General features: G+C 37.1%; 9 protein-coding genes across 9 annotated transcripts; 4 read left to right on the top strand and 5 right to left on the bottom strand.

Annotated features, from left to right (window-relative positions):
- Nucleotides 1-168: 168 nt before the first annotated feature.
- Nucleotides 169-1,070, bottom strand: B0P05DRAFT_525353 (GTP-binding protein rhoA). Its single transcript, XM_051576307.1, has 4 exons — nucleotides 866-1,070; nucleotides 721-808; nucleotides 551-660; nucleotides 169-503 (listed from the first exon to the last, which is right to left on the bottom strand). The coding sequence occupies exons 1-4, from the start codon at nucleotides 962-964 to the stop codon at nucleotides 216-218; spliced, it is 585 nt and encodes a 194-aa protein (XP_051438688.1). The 5' UTR covers nucleotides 965-1,070; the 3' UTR covers nucleotides 169-215.
- A 456-nt stretch (nucleotides 1,071-1,526) lies between these two features.
- B0P05DRAFT_634121 (uncharacterized protein) lies at nucleotides 1,527-3,025 on the bottom strand. Its single transcript, XM_051583539.1, has 2 exons — nucleotides 2,663-3,025; nucleotides 1,527-2,592 (listed from the first exon to the last, which is right to left on the bottom strand). The coding sequence occupies exons 1-2, from the start codon at nucleotides 2,907-2,909 to the stop codon at nucleotides 1,781-1,783; spliced, it is 1,059 nt and encodes a 352-aa protein (XP_051438689.1). The 5' UTR covers nucleotides 2,910-3,025; the 3' UTR covers nucleotides 1,527-1,780.
- Nucleotides 3,026-3,569: 544 nt separating this feature from the next.
- B0P05DRAFT_568416 (uncharacterized protein) lies at nucleotides 3,570-4,490 on the bottom strand (the record flags this gene model as incomplete). Its single annotated transcript, XM_051581195.1, has 3 exons — nucleotides 3,570-4,165; nucleotides 4,209-4,363; nucleotides 4,417-4,490. The coding sequence occupies 3 exons, from the start codon at nucleotides 4,488-4,490 to the stop codon at nucleotides 3,570-3,572; spliced, it is 825 nt and encodes a 274-aa protein (XP_051438690.1).
- Nucleotides 4,491-5,255: 765 nt separating this feature from the next.
- B0P05DRAFT_525357 (armadillo-type protein) lies at nucleotides 5,256-7,401 on the top strand. Its single transcript, XM_051576308.1, has 8 exons — nucleotides 5,256-5,397; nucleotides 5,444-5,629; nucleotides 5,676-5,708; nucleotides 5,760-5,861; nucleotides 5,899-6,251; nucleotides 6,293-6,397; nucleotides 6,445-6,855; nucleotides 6,896-7,401. The coding sequence occupies exons 1-8, from the start codon at nucleotides 5,284-5,286 to the stop codon at nucleotides 7,356-7,358; spliced, it is 1,767 nt and encodes a 588-aa protein (XP_051438691.1). The 5' UTR covers nucleotides 5,256-5,283; the 3' UTR covers nucleotides 7,359-7,401.
- On the bottom strand, nucleotides 7,381-8,695 carry B0P05DRAFT_525362 (uncharacterized protein). The gene is made up of 4 exons (XM_051576309.1): nucleotides 8,472-8,695; nucleotides 8,329-8,425; nucleotides 8,176-8,283; nucleotides 7,381-8,130 (listed from the first exon to the last, which is right to left on the bottom strand). The coding sequence occupies exons 1-4, from the start codon at nucleotides 8,555-8,557 to the stop codon at nucleotides 7,399-7,401; spliced, it is 1,023 nt and encodes a 340-aa protein (XP_051438692.1). The 5' UTR covers nucleotides 8,558-8,695; the 3' UTR covers nucleotides 7,381-7,398.
- Nucleotides 8,696-8,710: 15 nt separating this feature from the next.
- Nucleotides 8,711-9,513, top strand: B0P05DRAFT_577161 (P-loop containing nucleoside triphosphate hydrolase protein; the record flags this gene model as incomplete). The annotated part of the gene is made up of 5 exons (XM_051581761.1): nucleotides 8,711-8,837; nucleotides 8,882-8,943; nucleotides 8,986-9,058; nucleotides 9,108-9,355; nucleotides 9,412-9,513. 5 exons carry the CDS (start codon nucleotides 8,711-8,713, stop codon nucleotides 9,511-9,513), a joined length of 612 nt encoding a protein of 203 aa, XP_051438693.1.
- Nucleotides 9,333-10,361, bottom strand: B0P05DRAFT_525369 (uncharacterized protein). Its single transcript, XM_051576310.1, has 4 exons — nucleotides 9,947-10,361; nucleotides 9,531-9,903; nucleotides 9,412-9,487; nucleotides 9,333-9,355 (listed from the first exon to the last, which is right to left on the bottom strand). The coding sequence occupies exons 1-2, from the start codon at nucleotides 10,336-10,338 to the stop codon at nucleotides 9,534-9,536; spliced, it is 762 nt and encodes a 253-aa protein (XP_051438694.1). The 5' UTR covers nucleotides 10,339-10,361; the 3' UTR covers nucleotides 9,333-9,355; nucleotides 9,412-9,487; nucleotides 9,531-9,533.
- Nucleotides 10,362-10,368: 7 nt separating this feature from the next.
- On the top strand, nucleotides 10,369-13,195 carry B0P05DRAFT_525370 (P-loop containing nucleoside triphosphate hydrolase protein). Its single transcript, XM_051576311.1, has 8 exons — nucleotides 10,369-10,538; nucleotides 10,595-10,892; nucleotides 10,939-11,889; nucleotides 11,940-12,109; nucleotides 12,159-12,226; nucleotides 12,275-12,314; nucleotides 12,367-12,610; nucleotides 12,657-13,195. The coding sequence occupies exons 2-8, from the start codon at nucleotides 10,721-10,723 to the stop codon at nucleotides 12,989-12,991; spliced, it is 1,980 nt and encodes a 659-aa protein (XP_051438695.1). The 5' UTR covers nucleotides 10,369-10,538; nucleotides 10,595-10,720; the 3' UTR covers nucleotides 12,992-13,195.
- Nucleotides 13,196-13,222: 27 nt separating this feature from the next.
- Nucleotides 13,223-14,393, top strand: B0P05DRAFT_525387 (uncharacterized protein). Its single transcript, XM_051576312.1, has one exon. The coding sequence runs from the start codon at nucleotides 13,498-13,500 to the stop codon at nucleotides 14,317-14,319; it is 822 nt and encodes a 273-aa protein (XP_051438696.1). The 5' UTR covers nucleotides 13,223-13,497; the 3' UTR covers nucleotides 14,320-14,393.
- The last annotated feature ends 204 nt before the right edge of the window (nucleotides 14,394-14,597 follow it).

The following is a 14,597-nucleotide window of genomic DNA, read 5'->3' on the forward strand; positions in this document are numbered from 1 at the left end:
ATTGGCGTTCGAGTTTCTTATCTTGGTTAAATTGGTTTTTTCATGTGAAAACAAGGCTTATTGAAATAATAGAAGAGAGCAAAGAGGGAAACACGTGTAGGTTGTAAAGAAATAGCAGTAAAATACTCTCTCTCTCTCTCTCTCTCTCTCTCTTTTTCTCTTTCTCTCTTTTATATATGTTGAATGTAGTTTATTATTATGATATATATATTTCTTTACAAAACAGTACAGCCAGACTTCTTCTTCTTCTTGTTTACCATCAAAGCAGCACGGGTTGCTTGTTCAAATACTTCACGAACACCGTCTCCTGATTTTGCAGAACATTCAAGATACTTGTATGCGCTAATCTTTTGAGCAACAGCAGCACCTTCTTCATAAGTAACGGGTCTTTGAGAGTTCTTTCTCAATTCTTCAATAGTAGCAGGGTCATTACGCAAATCCTTCTTACAACCGACCAAAACGATAGGAAGACCTTGACAAAAGTGAAGGACTTCAGAAATCCACTATACAAAGGGTGTCAGTCATGGTTATAGACAGTGTCTACTCTTACCTTTTCTTGAACGTTTTCCAAGGAATCAGGTGAATCTACAGCAAAGCAGATTAGAATAACGTGTGAATCTGGGTAAGAGAGAGGACGAAGACGATCATAGTCTTCTTGACCTATATATAAAAAAGACTTGTAAGTAAAAACAAGATAAGCTCTAGTCTTTCTTCTCTTACCTGCTGTATCCCATAAAGCCAACTCAACGTGCTTGCCATCGACTTCAACATCAGCAACATAGTTTTCAAACACAGTAGGGACATAAAACTAAAAGGAGATGAGTCTTCTTTTGTTTGCATCTTGACCTCTTTTTTTTTTCTTTACCTCTGGGAAAGTGCCTTTTGAAAAGACAATCAACAAACAAGTTTTACCACAAGCACCGTCACCAACAATAACTAACTTTCTTCTAATTTCAGCAGACATTGTTTATAATAAAGAAATTCCCGAATATAAAAAGAAAAAGAAAGAAGAAAAAAAAAAGGAGAAAATTAAAAAAAAAAGAGGTTGTATCATTTTTTTTTTTTTTTTTGAGGATACACCACATAGATGTAGTTATTTTCTATGCTCAGACATACACAAATATCACTTTCTGTGACTTGTTTTAGTAGAGACCATTCCTTTATTTTCTTTTTATGAATAAAAGAAAGAGAGGATGCCTTCTTTCTCTATGTTTTTGTTATCTTTTTTTAGAAAGTATCATATGTGTAACTCATGAATCAATATCTTTTACAAATGACTACTTCAATCTCCGATAAGAACTGATTTGATCTGTGTTTGAAAAGCGCCAGAATCAAGCTGTTTACAGTTTTTGAACTTGAGGCTACAAAAAGTTATTTTAGGACCAGCCTGCAGGTACATTTCTGAACGAGTTTCCCCGAGAAATATAGAGCTGCGCTTTAGTATTATTTATCCATTAAAAAAAAATTCAACGCTTATCATAAGGATGAATAGAGCCGTTTTATTTAAAATCACAATGATAATAATAGTAATAATAAAAAGTAAACTTACTTTTTCACATACGAAACATAGAGTTGGAGTATCATTTAGAGTTTTTTTTTTTTTTGAAGTATAGGGATTGATCCAACACACAAAGTGCCTTGATTGTTTCCTATATAACTAACAAGACAATCGATTGTTTGTAACAAGAAATGCTTTATTATTGGTATGCATTCATTCGAATAAATTAAAGGATATATATAGATGAATAAGAAAAAAGAAGAGTGCTTCTCATGATTGTCCTTAGATACCAAGTCCACCAAGAATACCACCAATAGCACTGGTAGCACCACCAAGAATACCGGTAGCGCCACTGACAATGTCACTGAGAAGGTTGCCGCCAGTACTACCAGCGTTGATATCAATACCTCCAGTGCCAACAGAAACACCGACAGTACCAAGAGAACCAGCACCAAGAGTGATACCAACACCACCAGTACCAATAGAAGCATCAATACTAGCAAGACTGCTGACACCAACACCAGCATCAACACCACCAGTACCAACAGAGACATCAGCACTGATAAGGTTACCCACACCGGCACTGACATCCACACCACCAGTACCAATAGAGACATCAGCACTGAGCAAGCTGCTGACACCGACACCGACATCAGCACCACCAGTACCAACAGAGACATCAGCACTGATAATACTGCCTACATCAGCACTGACATCAACACCACCAGTACCAGCAGAGACACCAACATCGATTAAGCTAGAGACAGAGACACCGGCATCAACACCACCAGTACCGACGGAAGCAGAGACATCGATGACACCACCACCGGCAGAAGAAATAGCAGAAGAAGCAGAAGAGGCAGCAGAAGAAGCAGAGGAGGCAGCGGAGAGGGCAGAAGAGAGAGCAGAAGAATCGCTTGCTGAAGAAGCTGAAGAGGCAGCAGAAGAGGCTGAAGACAAGGCAGATGAAGCAGAGGACAAGGCAGATGAAGCAGAAGACAAGGTAGGGTTAGCATTGATAAGGTTATCAGAAGCACCAATGGCACTTCTCAATTGACTGATAATGGATCCAGGATCACCACCGGGGAAAGTAACTGTAAAGTGTGAGCACAGACATATTATTTGTGTGTGTGTGTGTGTGTGTGTGTGTGTGTGTTTACTTACAGATGTATGAATTTGAGGTCACAGTAACAAATCTGGTATTAACAGAACTAGTAAGGGTGAAAGTGGAGGTAACAATTGTTTCTGGGACGACATCAATCACTTGAAATTGAGTTTGACCATTAATGACAGTAGTTCGGGTTTCAGTGACAACACGCTTAGCCAAACTATCAAGAGCGATAAGAAAACAAGGTTTTAATAGCAAACAAAACGTTACCTCATATGACCAGCAGGAGTAGCAGCGACGCATGTAGCAAGGGCAATAACAGTGGAAAGAGAGAGAAGCTTCATTCGATAGAAGAGATGGATAATGCTCTGACAGGGCGATCTAGGGTTGAGTTTATATACACTTTGTCTAGTTTAAGGAATGTCAAGTTCAGACGAAATAGCAATGAGCCGAATTCATTCTTCTAGGCAATAAACAACACCTTTTCTAGTGAACATCACAATTTTGATAATATGCTAGTTAACGATGAGATAAAAATCTCTTGTAGGTGTAAATTTTTTATGATCTTAGTTTGACAGCTTCCGTAAGGTGTTGCATTAGTTTTACTTAAAATTAGGGTTAAAAAATGAACTATGTTTTATTAAATGTAAACTATGTTTTATTAAATGTAAACTATGTTTTTTTAAAACAGCTGTCAATGTAAACAATTTGTGTGCTTATCATTCATCTATGTAAACATATAGGATATTTATTTTATTCCTACATGTTTGGATGTATCGTACTGTTTATGTCTGGTTGATTTTGGCAGACAAACATTCTTTGGAATGATAAGACTTTTACAAAAAAAAGAAGACAAAAAATAAGGTTTCAGCTTAGAGGTATGAATTCATACGATATTGTTTATTGAAAGTAATAATTTGATTTGCATGACAGACAAAGATCAATAGACGCTTTTGGTATAAATTAGAAAGCGACACCAGTAACACCAGCAAATGCAGCAGCGGCGGTGGTAGCAGTATCAGAGCTGGAAGCAGAAGAGCTTGAAGCAGAAGAGCTTGAAGCAGAAGAGCTTGAAGCAGAAGAGCTTGAAGCAGAAGAGCTTGAAGCAGAAGAACTGGAAGCAGAAGAACTGGAAGCAGAAGCAGAATCAGAACTGGAAGCAGAGTCAGAACTGGAAGCAGAGTCAGAACTGGAAGCAGAGTCAGAACTAGAAGCAGAAGAGCTTGAAGCAGAAGAACTGGAAGCAGAAGCAGAATCAGAACTGGAAGCAGAGTCAGAACTGGAAGCAGAGTCAGAACTAGAAGCAGAAGAGCTGGAAGCAGAAGAGCTGGAAGCAGAATCAGAACTGGAAGCAGAGTCAGAACTGGAAGCAGAGAAGTTTGAAGCAGAGTCAGAACTGGAAGCAGAAGAGCTTGAGGAGGACTCGGCGCTGGAAGATTCAGAGCTTGAGGAAGAGTCAGAGCTGGAACTGGCAGTGCCATCCAAAAGACTGTCCGAGTTGAAGATAGCATTTCTAAGTCTAGAAATGATAGATTCTGGGTCTTCATTATCAAAAGTAACTACAATAAAGTGAGCATAATAAATAGTTATAGATGTGCTTACAGATGTAAGAGTTGGAGCTGCTAGTGCTAGTGACAGTTACGACAGGAGTGCTGGTGACAGTTAAGAAAGTTGCAGGAACAACGTCAATTACTTGGAGTTGAGTTTGACCATTGATAACAGTGGTTCTGGTCTCAACAATAGCACGCTTGGCCAAACTATAAAAAAGAATAAATAACATATTATAACAAATAAAATTTAAAAAGCGTACTCCATATGACCAGCAGGGGTAGCAACAGCACAAGTAGCAATAGCAACGATAGTAGAAAGAGCAAGGAACTTCATTTCTTCAGACCTGAATAGAATGCAGAATAGAGAAAATTTATATTTGATTTTGCTTCATTTTATATGATTTAGTATGATACAAAGAATGTAGACAATATATAATTCTTGCCTTGAATTTGACGATGACAAAAATTCCTTTACTAGTACAATTTGCAATCCTAAATAATAAATAAGTCAACAATCATCATTTAAAGCAAGAACCTTCTTAGAATAAACCTATTCTGTCAATTTATATTTCAACAGAAACAAATCGTGAATGAATGATAAGACAATCTCTGTGAATAATATTGATACAAAAGGCTTCTTCTACTGGAGAAAGGCACTTGAAAAAGAAAGCGATACCAAGCATAAATTTTAAGTTGATCTGTCGTAACTTTATTTCCTTTAAGTTATAGTACATTCATTGAACCATAACCTTGGCTTACCTACTGCTCTATTTGAAATCTTGATTTGATCTTGATCCAGCAGATTGGGACGATCATCCCTTTACAGCCAAAAAAAAAAAAAAAAAAAAAAAGCGACAGAATTGTCTCGGTAAACTCAGTATGTCTACTTTAGATTTGATTGAGCGAAATAAAAAGACAGGTCAGTCAACTTGTTTACCAATGAGGATATATGAAAGGGTTATATCAATCATCGAGGGTGATAACTATTCATTCTATTTTGAGTTTGGAGGTAGGCAAACGTTGTTGTTTCTAGTTGCATATAGTTTTTTTTTTTTTCTACACTGGATTTGAATTTATTTTCTTTTTGCTGAATTAAAAAAAAAAAAGTATTTTTCTTTCTTTACAGAATGGTAGTCAATGAGTTTGAGCCTGATGAGATCTTTGGTGAATTGAATCAAAAGTTCGCCAATGTATCGCTTGATCAAGCTGAGCAAGTATATAGAGAGATCCAACATGACAATGTAAGTCATGATTGAAATAAATAAAACGTCATTTGACATAGCATAGTTGTATGAATACAGGGACACACTTGAGTTCTCTTCTGATTACAACAGTTGTTATCATGCCATGAAGAATATTAGAAGATATCTAACACAGAGTGTTTCTTTGGAGCGTATTCAAAATGTTTTTGATCTTGGTCTTCAAAATCGATTCAGGACGATTCTCGAAACACCTGGCTATGATGAACTCAAGGTAAAAAAAAAAGGGTTCTCTTTCTGTATTTAATCACTGTTTCTAGTATGAAACAGCCTGGACAGTGACTAATTTAGCTGTAAGCGACAAGGAGATGTTATTTGGCCTAAATAACTTATGTTTGTCATAGTATGGTGCCACTGAACATGCTGCTCTTTTGATTGATACTGGTATTATTGATGCTTTGATTCATTGCTTTCGATCCTCTGAGAATTATCGTGTGAAATCTCAAGTAAGTTGACTGTGTCTCACTCTACTTACCGAAAAAGACGGCTTGGGCATTAGCCAATGTGTCTATTGAATCCCCTCGCTATAGAGAATCTATGGCTCAAGATCATTTAATTGGTGATATTGCTGCTGCACTTTCAAGGAAATGTGAAACGATTGCCAAGAAGCTTAAATCAGCCATCAATCAAGATGTGATTACAAAAAACGAACAAGGTCAAATTGTCTGTCATAGTAGAAATGATACAGATGATATCAAAGATTTAACTTGGTCTTTGGCTAACATCTGTCGAGGTGGATTTCGAACTGTAGAGCATTGGGAGCAGTATCTGGCTTCTTTTAATGCTTTTTCACAATGTATTTGTTTTGAAAACAAAGAGATCTGGACTGAAGCATGGTAAGTTAGCCTGTATCTCCATCATGACTCATTCTTTATAGCTGGGGATTATCAAGAATATTTAGCAATATGTATAACTATGATCCATTCTACAAGACATTAGTATTGGATCCTGGTTTATGCCCAAGATTAGTGAATTTGTTAAGGTAAAAAAAAAAAAAAATAGGTGTAAGCATTGTATTAATACAAGTAGAAATCAACCTCCTCAAGCTGTTTTGTCTGTTTTGCAGACAATCAGTAACTTTTCTTCAGGACCCAATGAGTTTATTGAAGTCTTGTTGAATGCAGACTTACTCAACAATATTTGGTGGTATTTAAGCCCTGATACACATCATCAATTACGCCGAAATGCCATGTTGACCATCTCTAATTTGGCTGCTGGACATGAGCAAATTGTACGCAAGGTGGTTCATAATGAAAACATTATGCAATATGTAATGGCACATCTACATATACCTGGTCACATATACCATCAAGATACACATAAATGGGTTGCCTCTATCAATGCAAGTAATCCTGAATCTACTGAAGAATGGCGTATTGTTAAAGAATCGCTTTGGGTTCTTTCTAATATCACTACTTTGGCAGACAATGACTGTATTTGGTAAGTAAAGTTGTTGTTATCTTGATATTCATGTCTATAGTGCTTTATTGCGCAACTATACAAACATGATTCAATTGCTGTCTCGCTTATTGCATTATCCTCGTTTGCCTGAACCCATTTGCCTTAAAGTAGTAGATGTCTTCCTTCGAATTGTAGACAGAACCAACAAGATATCAGAATTAACACCACCCGTTGAGCCTTCTCCACGCAACTCTTATGCAGAAGAAATGATCAATGAAGGCGTCATGCCTGAATTAAACTATCTTTGCCTGCAAATTGAATCTCAAGAATTAATGGCTCAAGTAGAACTACTGCATGCTGCTCTTTTAGCCAGTTCACCTATGTCATCTCAAGCAAGTGGGCTAGCAAGTGCCTTTGGATTACCTACATTTGGAAATCAATTGTCTGGTCCTAATGTCAGACGTATTGTACATGGATATGAAGATGGAGATGTTAGGTTGATTGAAGATGCCATCAATAGTATCAAGATTGGTCATAGCTAAACACAATGTATATATACATATATATAGGATATTTGCTACTTTATTTTCTTTTCTTTTTAATGGTACTGTCTATCACTTGTTGGGTTGGAATGTCTTTTAATATTTCATTCACTGCTTTTGGTACCCAAAAAGAAGCAGAGACTTGGTACTGCATGCCTTGTTTCCATAGTTCATTTGGCTCAAATTTTGTGATCAGAGGTATTTGACGCAATAGTTTTCGATAGAGTCTTTTTCTTTTTCTTGCATCATACTCAACAGGTTCTTTTAACAAGGGCTCCATGGGTTCAATAAGCAAGGGTGTATGTGTTGAATAAGGAGAACTTGTTAATGGTTGAGTACGTCTGAGTTGAGAAGAAAGTGGTGGTGGTAACTTGACATGAGGATCTAAATGAGACATGACCATATCATGCTTGAGGCATTGATAGAATGCCCAGATAGGTCCACCTGTCCCACGAACAGCAGCTGCTAAGGGATGTGTGACAGAAGCACCTGCCTTAGACTCGATTTCCACCAAGATCTCAAACGGTAAAGGAAGTTGAATGCGACTTAATAGCATGGACCGATATCGCCAGAGTAAATTGGCTTTTCTGCCTGGATGCAGTGGCTTGAATTGAGGCTCAGGCAAGATGGGTTCAAGTCGCTTATTCAAATGGTGCGTGACCAAGACACGTAAAGCAGGACAGAGGGGTGGTGGTGGGGCAGTACGAGGCACATGGGGTACAAGTGGTGTGGGTTGAGCACCATCCAACGGTCCATAACAGTGTAAATAAGGCTAGATAGGACATGAGCGATAACAGAAATGGTACTACAGACTTACATAGAGAAGTGCATGCCGTGTCTTGCCTGTTCGACCATAGGCTTCTTCAAGGACTTTGAGGGCATCTTTTTGATTGCCTCTGTTGGCTCTTTCAAGTCGATGAAGACGCTATATAGAATATGAGATAACATATTACATGTATGTCCTTATTACTTTTCTTGCTTCCTTGATCTTGTATTTGATTCTCTCTAGATCTTGACAATCTCTATAGTTTCGAAATGACTTTTTTGTTCTTGTTTGAATAAACAATCTACAGCCCATGTTATTCTATATGATCATGGTGTACATCTACTTGCCTTGTTCTATCATCAAAGAAATAAGAGGCTTCGACCAAGATCCTCTTGTACAATGACTTGATGTAGAGTGTATGACCAGGCAGCATAAATAAGCCACTATTTTACAAGTGTGATTAAAAAAGGTAAGAGTCAAACGCGCATAAATCACGTGTGTATGATATAAAAAAAAAATATGCCTTGACCCAATGATGGTGTAATCCTTTTTTTTTTTTTTTTCTTATTTTATCTCTTTTTCAAACATGTCTCAACAAATACCAACACTTAAATTACTATTGATTGGCAACTCAAATGTAGGCAAAAGTTCTTTACTCTTGCGTTTTACAGATGACACTTTTTTACCTCAAGAAGAAGTGTCTGCTACTATTGGTAAGTTCAAAAGAGAGACAACAAGAGACTTAATAGAATACTAGGTGTTGATTTCAAAGTGAGCATGATGGAAGTGAATGGGACAATGTACAAGTTAACTATTTGGGTAAGTGGTCATATAGGAAATAGCAATCTTAACAGTCTACAGGATACAGCAGGACAAGAACGATTCAGAACCTTGACTTCCTCTTATTATCGAGGTGCTCAAGGTGTGATTTTAGGTAAGTCATGCCACTTGGTACAAAGGGATCAATATAAACCTGTGATTAGTCTATGATGTCAGTAATCGAGATACATTCGATGCATTAAGTACTTGGTGGAATGAAGTCAATACGTATTGTTCTAGTCCTGATGTGGTAAAGATGATTGTAGGGAACAAAGTAGACAAGGCATCCGCTCGAGTGGTCAGTTATGAAGAAGGTGCTCAGTTTGCTCGTAAACTATCTACTCTGTTTGTTGAATGTAGTGCAAAGACAAAAGTAGGTGTGAAGCAAGCATTTGAAGAATTGGTTGAGAAGGCAAGTAAAAAAAAAAAAAAAAATAGAAACTCCTTTTATCTCATACCTTTTGTTAGATTATTGAAACCCCTTCTTTATGGCGAAAAGACGCAGCACCTAATTCAACTGTGTCCATGACGGAAGACAAAAACCCTTCCAATGATTACTGCGCTTGTTAATATATATATATATATACTTTTTATTCTTCATCTGTCCATGCATCATCATCATGTTGTTGCTGTTGTCTAAATTCCCCTACTACATTATAACAATCCTTGATATCTAAATGGTGTAGTTGTTTACAGCTTGACATGATGTGATTCAGACCTTTTTCAGTGATGTGTTGACATGAGGGCATATACAAATGAGTCAATCCATATAATCCATCAGCCATCACATTCAATCCATTGTCTGTTATCCGAGTGGATCCTAAATGGAGCTCTTCGAGGTCAGGGCAATGATTTACTATAAAACGAATAGACTCATCGCCTATTAATTCACATCGATCTATAGACAAGATGCGTAGTTCATGTAAAGGACGTGTGATACGGTCTAATGCTTTGTCCGTTCTGGTTGAGGATAAGCACAACAATGCTTGAGTATCCCACTTACAGTAATGTACATAAACCAAGATCGAGTAGTTCTAAATGAGGTGTCTTGGGTGTGATTTGATACAAGATTTGCGTCAGTTGTGTAGCATCCCATCGATGAGGTACCATGTGTAAATCAATAGACCGTACCAATGCACCATTGATCTCGGTAAGAAATCCAGCAAATGAACTTAGCTGATCCAGTGAGGTAAAATGAGGATGTTTAAACAAGAGAGGTAGACTCAATTGACGAAACTTGTTACAAGTTAAGCTGAGTTGACAAAGCGTCTTTTGGTCTTGTTTTAAATAGAAAAAGATATGAGCAAGTGTTTCATAAGCAAATTGAGTATCCATACAAGAAAAAAAAGAAAAAGAAAAAATAGAGATAGGCATGATGGCTGAGACCGAAAACATGCAAGCGACCGTCACAATAAGAAGTGGGTTCCATGCTTTCTTTGTCTTTATGTTTCGTTGGAGTCGATTACCAGATCGCATTGGCCTGAGATGGATCCATACATCTACCTCATTAAGGATCCCCCAGCCTGATATCAAACCTACATTAGGCCGTCATCGATCTAAAATCAAACGCAACAAGACAATAGCTATTTTACCAGGTAAGGCAACTTGCATAAACAGAGTCTATCTTCTTATACCTTTAGAATCATTCAAGACAGTCAATTATAAACCCCATCACTTACTGACATCATTGCCCGAGAAATATACTTCATTTTTACCAAGTTATGTATTACAGGAACTCGAGTTGAGCGTAAGATCAGGATTGATCCCTAAGGGATCCATGGCTTCCTTGAGCCATTCAGACCATATTGCCATGAGTGGGTCTAGTCCTGGTGCGATTTACTTGCTGGACCATGTTGTACATCAATTAGCTGCTAAAAATAAGGCTAATTTACTGACATTGGATCCTTATGATTTTGTATTTCTAGCTCAAAAGAACTTTAGTCGAGATGGTAAACATCAAGAAAACTGCATTATGGCTGTACTGATTGTCTATAGTGGCTACTGTATTGCCTATTCTATCTTCTATGGATGCTGACTCGAATGTGATTTTAGCTCTTTCTCAACCAAGCGAAGAAGAAGAAGAAGAAGTAGAAGATCTGTCTAAAGGAGACAACTATGAAATTTACCTAAAAGACGATAGTGAGCATGAACAAGAAGAAGAAGACAGGAATCACGATAAACTGAAGATCAATATCCAACCAAACAAGTTTACTTTTGACAACGGGATTGAAATTGATTTAGACGATATCGATACTGGATCCAAACACATCCATCGATTGACCAAAGCAACACTCTATCAAATATCACAAAAATACACAGCCATGTTTAAACAACTCTTGACAGAGAACAATGAACCCAAGATAGTGTATTTAAGAGACTATGGTTCCATGCAAGATGCTTTTACGCGTATCATGCTGAAATCACTTGCCACAGCTGTTGAAAGCTTAAAACAAAAGGACCATGCTATCATGATCATGGCTTCTTATGGTCAAGAAGACACTATTCCAGTCATTCCTAATTTGCGTACGATACGTGTACTACCATCCCTGCAGAATCAAGACCATATAAAGCAATGGAAATCTATGTTGAAAAGTGATCAAGCTTCTTATCATGCCGAAATCAATGCAAAACAACTGGTGGGTGTCTATCGTCAAAAGAATGTACATTTAGAACACCAAGGACTGTTAGAAGGACTGATGACACTCAATTTATCCAAATCAGTCTGGCATCCTGACCAAGTAGACCGTCGTGTGATGACAGCGATTGGTCATGCTTTATACCAGAACAAAACCAAAATAGAAGTAGAAGACTTTGTCAAGGCCAATGAAATTATAGACCAAGTAGCGCAGTTAAATAATGAAAAGAAACTCAATCATGATATGGAATATCTGAAAAAGACATGCAATGAATATGAAAAAAAATTACTGACGAGAATAGTCAATCCATGTAAGTACTGATGTGTTGATGTGATTGTATTCATTGTATGCTGTAATAAGCTCAAGTAGAAGGCTCTTTTAAACAAGTGCGTGCTCCTGCCAGTACGACTGAGACGCTTCAGACCTTGATTTCATTGCCTTTGATTAGACCAGACTTGTTTAACAAGGGTATTTTGAAAAAGAACTTTATTCCTGGTGTATTATTGTTTGGTCCACCTGGTACAGGAAAGGTAAAATATATAAGATGGAATGTATACACTAGACTCATTTTTAAATCAGACTATGCTGGCAAAAGCAGTAGCCAAAGAAAGTGGAAGTCGAATGTTGGATATTCAAGCAAGTGATGTGTAAAGATATATTTTTTTCTTTTTTTTTTCCTTATTTGTCTCGTATAGATATGATATGTATGTTGGTCAAGGGGAGAAAAATGTGAAGGTAATACACAAAAATGATGTGTAACAGCATAGTTTAGTCAATACATATGTAGGCTATATTTTCACTTGCACGAAAACTATCCCCCTGTGTCATCTTTATTGATGAAGTAGACAGTTTGATGAACAAGCGAGGTTCAGACTATTCCTCAAAATCACACCGAGAAATTATCAACCAGTTCATGGTCGAATGGGATGGACTGTCAAGCAATAACCAAGGAGTTATCGTCATGGCTGCAACCAACAGACCATTTGATTTAGATGATGCAGTCTTGAGACGTATGCCACGACGTATCTTGGGTAATGATGAATTTAAATGCCCGCATGGAACTGACACTAATATTAGTCGATTTACCGAACCAACAAGATCGTATCGAAATTCTTAACATATTACTTCAAGATGAACCACATCAGGTGTCGTTGGTGGAAATCGCAAAAGCAACGGAGCATTATTCGGGATCGGACCTGAAAAATGTGTGTGTTACAGCTGCGTTAAAAGCAGTTCAGCAGCAAGTAGCTACCAATATACCCCAAGTATTGACCATGGAACACTTTAAGGAGGCTATCAGAATGGTGCCTCCTAGTTCAAGTGAAGAAATGGAGAGTCTGGTAGAAATTAGAAAATGGGATAGCAAATTTGGTGATGGTAAAAAGAAAAACAAGGTGATGATTGGTTTTTAATATCATGTGTTGACACGTCAAAAACTATCTGAGTTTACATGGAGCACATCTATACATCTTTAATGTTATGACGAGTGGTCTTTATGTCATGAAGTTAAAGTTTTTATCATTTATAGTAATTTCATCAAAAGCAAACCTGAAAAAGGGAGAATTCCTTACAACTCCGCCTTGCATACTCAAATAAACATCCTTTTTTTTTCTCTTTTTTTTTTTTGTTCTTTGTTTCTTAAACAAACAAACTAAATGGTAGTGTAAATGATCTTAAAAGTAGATAGGCTTATGTTCTGTACTAGTTGATCCATCCTCTCGATGAACAAAATGATATTCTTTATTATAGTACATCTCCCCGCCCTGATTCAGCTTTAGATTTATTATCTGATTCTGACCAAGAAGATGATGATAAACTAGATCGTATCTCAGATATCTTGTCTACATTAATTCAAGAAGCAAATGAGGCTGTCCATACAAACGATAAAAAAACCTATAAACCTACCAGTGGCATTCCTATGGTTAGAAAACTCTCTTCTTCGTCACATTCTGAACAACACCATCAGAAAAGAAGAACAAGCCGAGTACCTGTCCGCCCTCTATCTTACCCGTCTAGTATGCGAAGATCTGTCACTACACCACACCAAACGATGAGCAATTCTAGTATCAACAGCAGCAACAAAATGGTCCTCAGTTCTGTGAAAAGACAGAATCCTACAGAAAGTGTCCTTTTAGAATCATTCAAGAGACTCGACTCTTCTCTTGCGATGATAGATTCCCTCTCTAGAGATTTGGCGCCTGAGGCAGAGCCAAAGGAAACGATCAAGCAACCCATTAGCATGATCAAAAAACACAGTGCCTTGTCATTTGACTCTCGGTTGTCGGCATTACTTTTGTTACCGTTACTCCATGTACCACATTTTGTAGTATCTATGGTATTTGAATCCATTACAAACAGCGATTTTCCTTTATTTGCTACAAACAAAAGTAACAGTAGTAGCTTGGGCGGTATGTTTGTTTGGGCTTTTTTGTTTGCCATCACCAATTTAGTCGTCGATAAAGCTATTATTTTTTCGCCTTCGATAAACAACAATACAGTAGTCTACAACAACAACAACAACAACAACAACAACAACAACAACAACAGCAATAACAACAATACTAAGAAAGAGTTACCTGGATCCTTTCAACGTATCCGAATTAGAAGAAAGAGCCATAGTAAACGCATGTCACACAAAAGAAAACTTTCTTCTCAGCATACACAAAAAATTACCGCTAATGCATTATCTATGCATACAAACCAATCACCTATTAAACTTACTAGAAGATATTCTTTTTAGATTTACATATATATATTTATTTGTCAATACTATTTTATAAATAACAATAAAAAAAAAAGCTTGTATATATATACATATATATATCTATAATGTATACGTGAACGTGTAACGTACATATCTTGGATGGTTTTAAGATGAAACTTCTTTATTGGTCAGAATATTAAACCTGAGTCTATTATTTCAAGTGGTGTGATGTATTTTTTTTTCTTGTTAAGAATGTCGGAAAAGAGAGAGAATGACGCATTTTCAGGAACCGTACTACATCTCAATATCGGAGT

Source organism: Gilbertella persicaria (assembly GCF_025201335.1).
Source record: "Gilbertella persicaria strain CBS 190.32 chromosome Unknown B0P05scaffold_4, whole genome shotgun sequence".
In the NCBI taxonomy this organism is placed as follows: domain Eukaryota; kingdom Fungi; phylum Mucoromycota; class Mucoromycetes; order Mucorales; family Choanephoraceae; genus Gilbertella; species Gilbertella persicaria.

Excerpts from the sequence above, each read along its gene's own strand:
- B0P05DRAFT_525353 (XM_051576307.1), bottom strand. The coding sequence starts at position 964 with ATGTCTGCTGAAATTAGAAGAAAGTTAGTTATTGTTGGTGACGGTGCT. Across the intron at positions 809-865 it reads CAAAAGGCACTTTCCCAGAG|TTTTATGTCCCTACTGTGTT; the intron begins GTAAAGAAAAAA and ends ATCTCCTTTTAG. Across the intron at positions 661-720 it reads GGCTTTATGGGATACAGCAG|GTCAAGAAGACTATGATCGT; the intron begins GTAAGAGAAGAA and ends TTTTATATATAG.
- B0P05DRAFT_525369 (XM_051576310.1), bottom strand. The coding sequence starts at position 10,338 with ATGTTTTCGGTCTCAGCCATCATGCCTATCTCTATTTTTTCTTTTTCT. Across the intron at positions 9,904-9,946 it reads CTTGGTTTATGTACATTACT|AACGGACAAAGCATTAGACC; the intron begins GTAAGTGGGATA and ends ATCCTCAACCAG.
- B0P05DRAFT_525362 (XM_051576309.1), bottom strand. The coding sequence starts at position 8,557 with ATGCTGCCTGGTCATACACTCTACATCAAGTCATTGTACAAGAGGATC. Across the intron at positions 8,426-8,471 it reads TTCTTTGATGATAGAACAAG|ATTGTTTATTCAAACAAGAA; the intron begins GCAAGTAGATGT and ends CATGGGCTGTAG. Across the intron at positions 8,284-8,328 it reads AGATCAAGGAAGCAAGAAAA|CGTCTTCATCGACTTGAAAG; the intron begins GTAATAAGGACA and ends TATTCTATATAG.
- B0P05DRAFT_525357 (XM_051576308.1), top strand. The coding sequence starts at position 5,284 with ATGGTAGTCAATGAGTTTGAGCCTGATGAGATCTTTGGTGAATTGAAT. Across the intron at positions 5,630-5,675 it reads CTGGCTATGATGAACTCAAG|TATGAAACAGCCTGGACAGT; the intron begins GTAAAAAAAAAA and ends CACTGTTTCTAG. Across the intron at positions 5,862-5,898 it reads ATTATCGTGTGAAATCTCAA|ACGGCTTGGGCATTAGCCAA; the intron begins GTAAGTTGACTG and ends TTACCGAAAAAG.
- B0P05DRAFT_525370 (XM_051576311.1), top strand. The coding sequence starts at position 10,721 with ATGGCTTCCTTGAGCCATTCAGACCATATTGCCATGAGTGGGTCTAGT. Across the intron at positions 10,893-10,938 it reads AAAGAACTTTAGTCGAGATG|TGGCTACTGTATTGCCTATT; the intron begins GTAAACATCAAG and ends GATTGTCTATAG. Across the intron at positions 11,890-11,939 it reads GACGAGAATAGTCAATCCAT|CTCAAGTAGAAGGCTCTTTT; the intron begins GTAAGTACTGAT and ends TGCTGTAATAAG.
- B0P05DRAFT_634121 (XM_051583539.1), bottom strand. The coding sequence starts at position 2,909 with ATGCGTCGCTGCTACTCCTGCTGGTCATATGAGGTAACGTTTTGTTTG. Across the intron at positions 2,593-2,662 it reads GACCTCAAATTCATACATCT|TTACTTTCCCCGGTGGTGAT; the intron begins GTAAGTAAACAC and ends CACACTTTACAG.
- B0P05DRAFT_525387 (XM_051576312.1), top strand. The coding sequence starts at position 13,498 with ATGGTTAGAAAACTCTCTTCTTCGTCACATTCTGAACAACACCATCAG.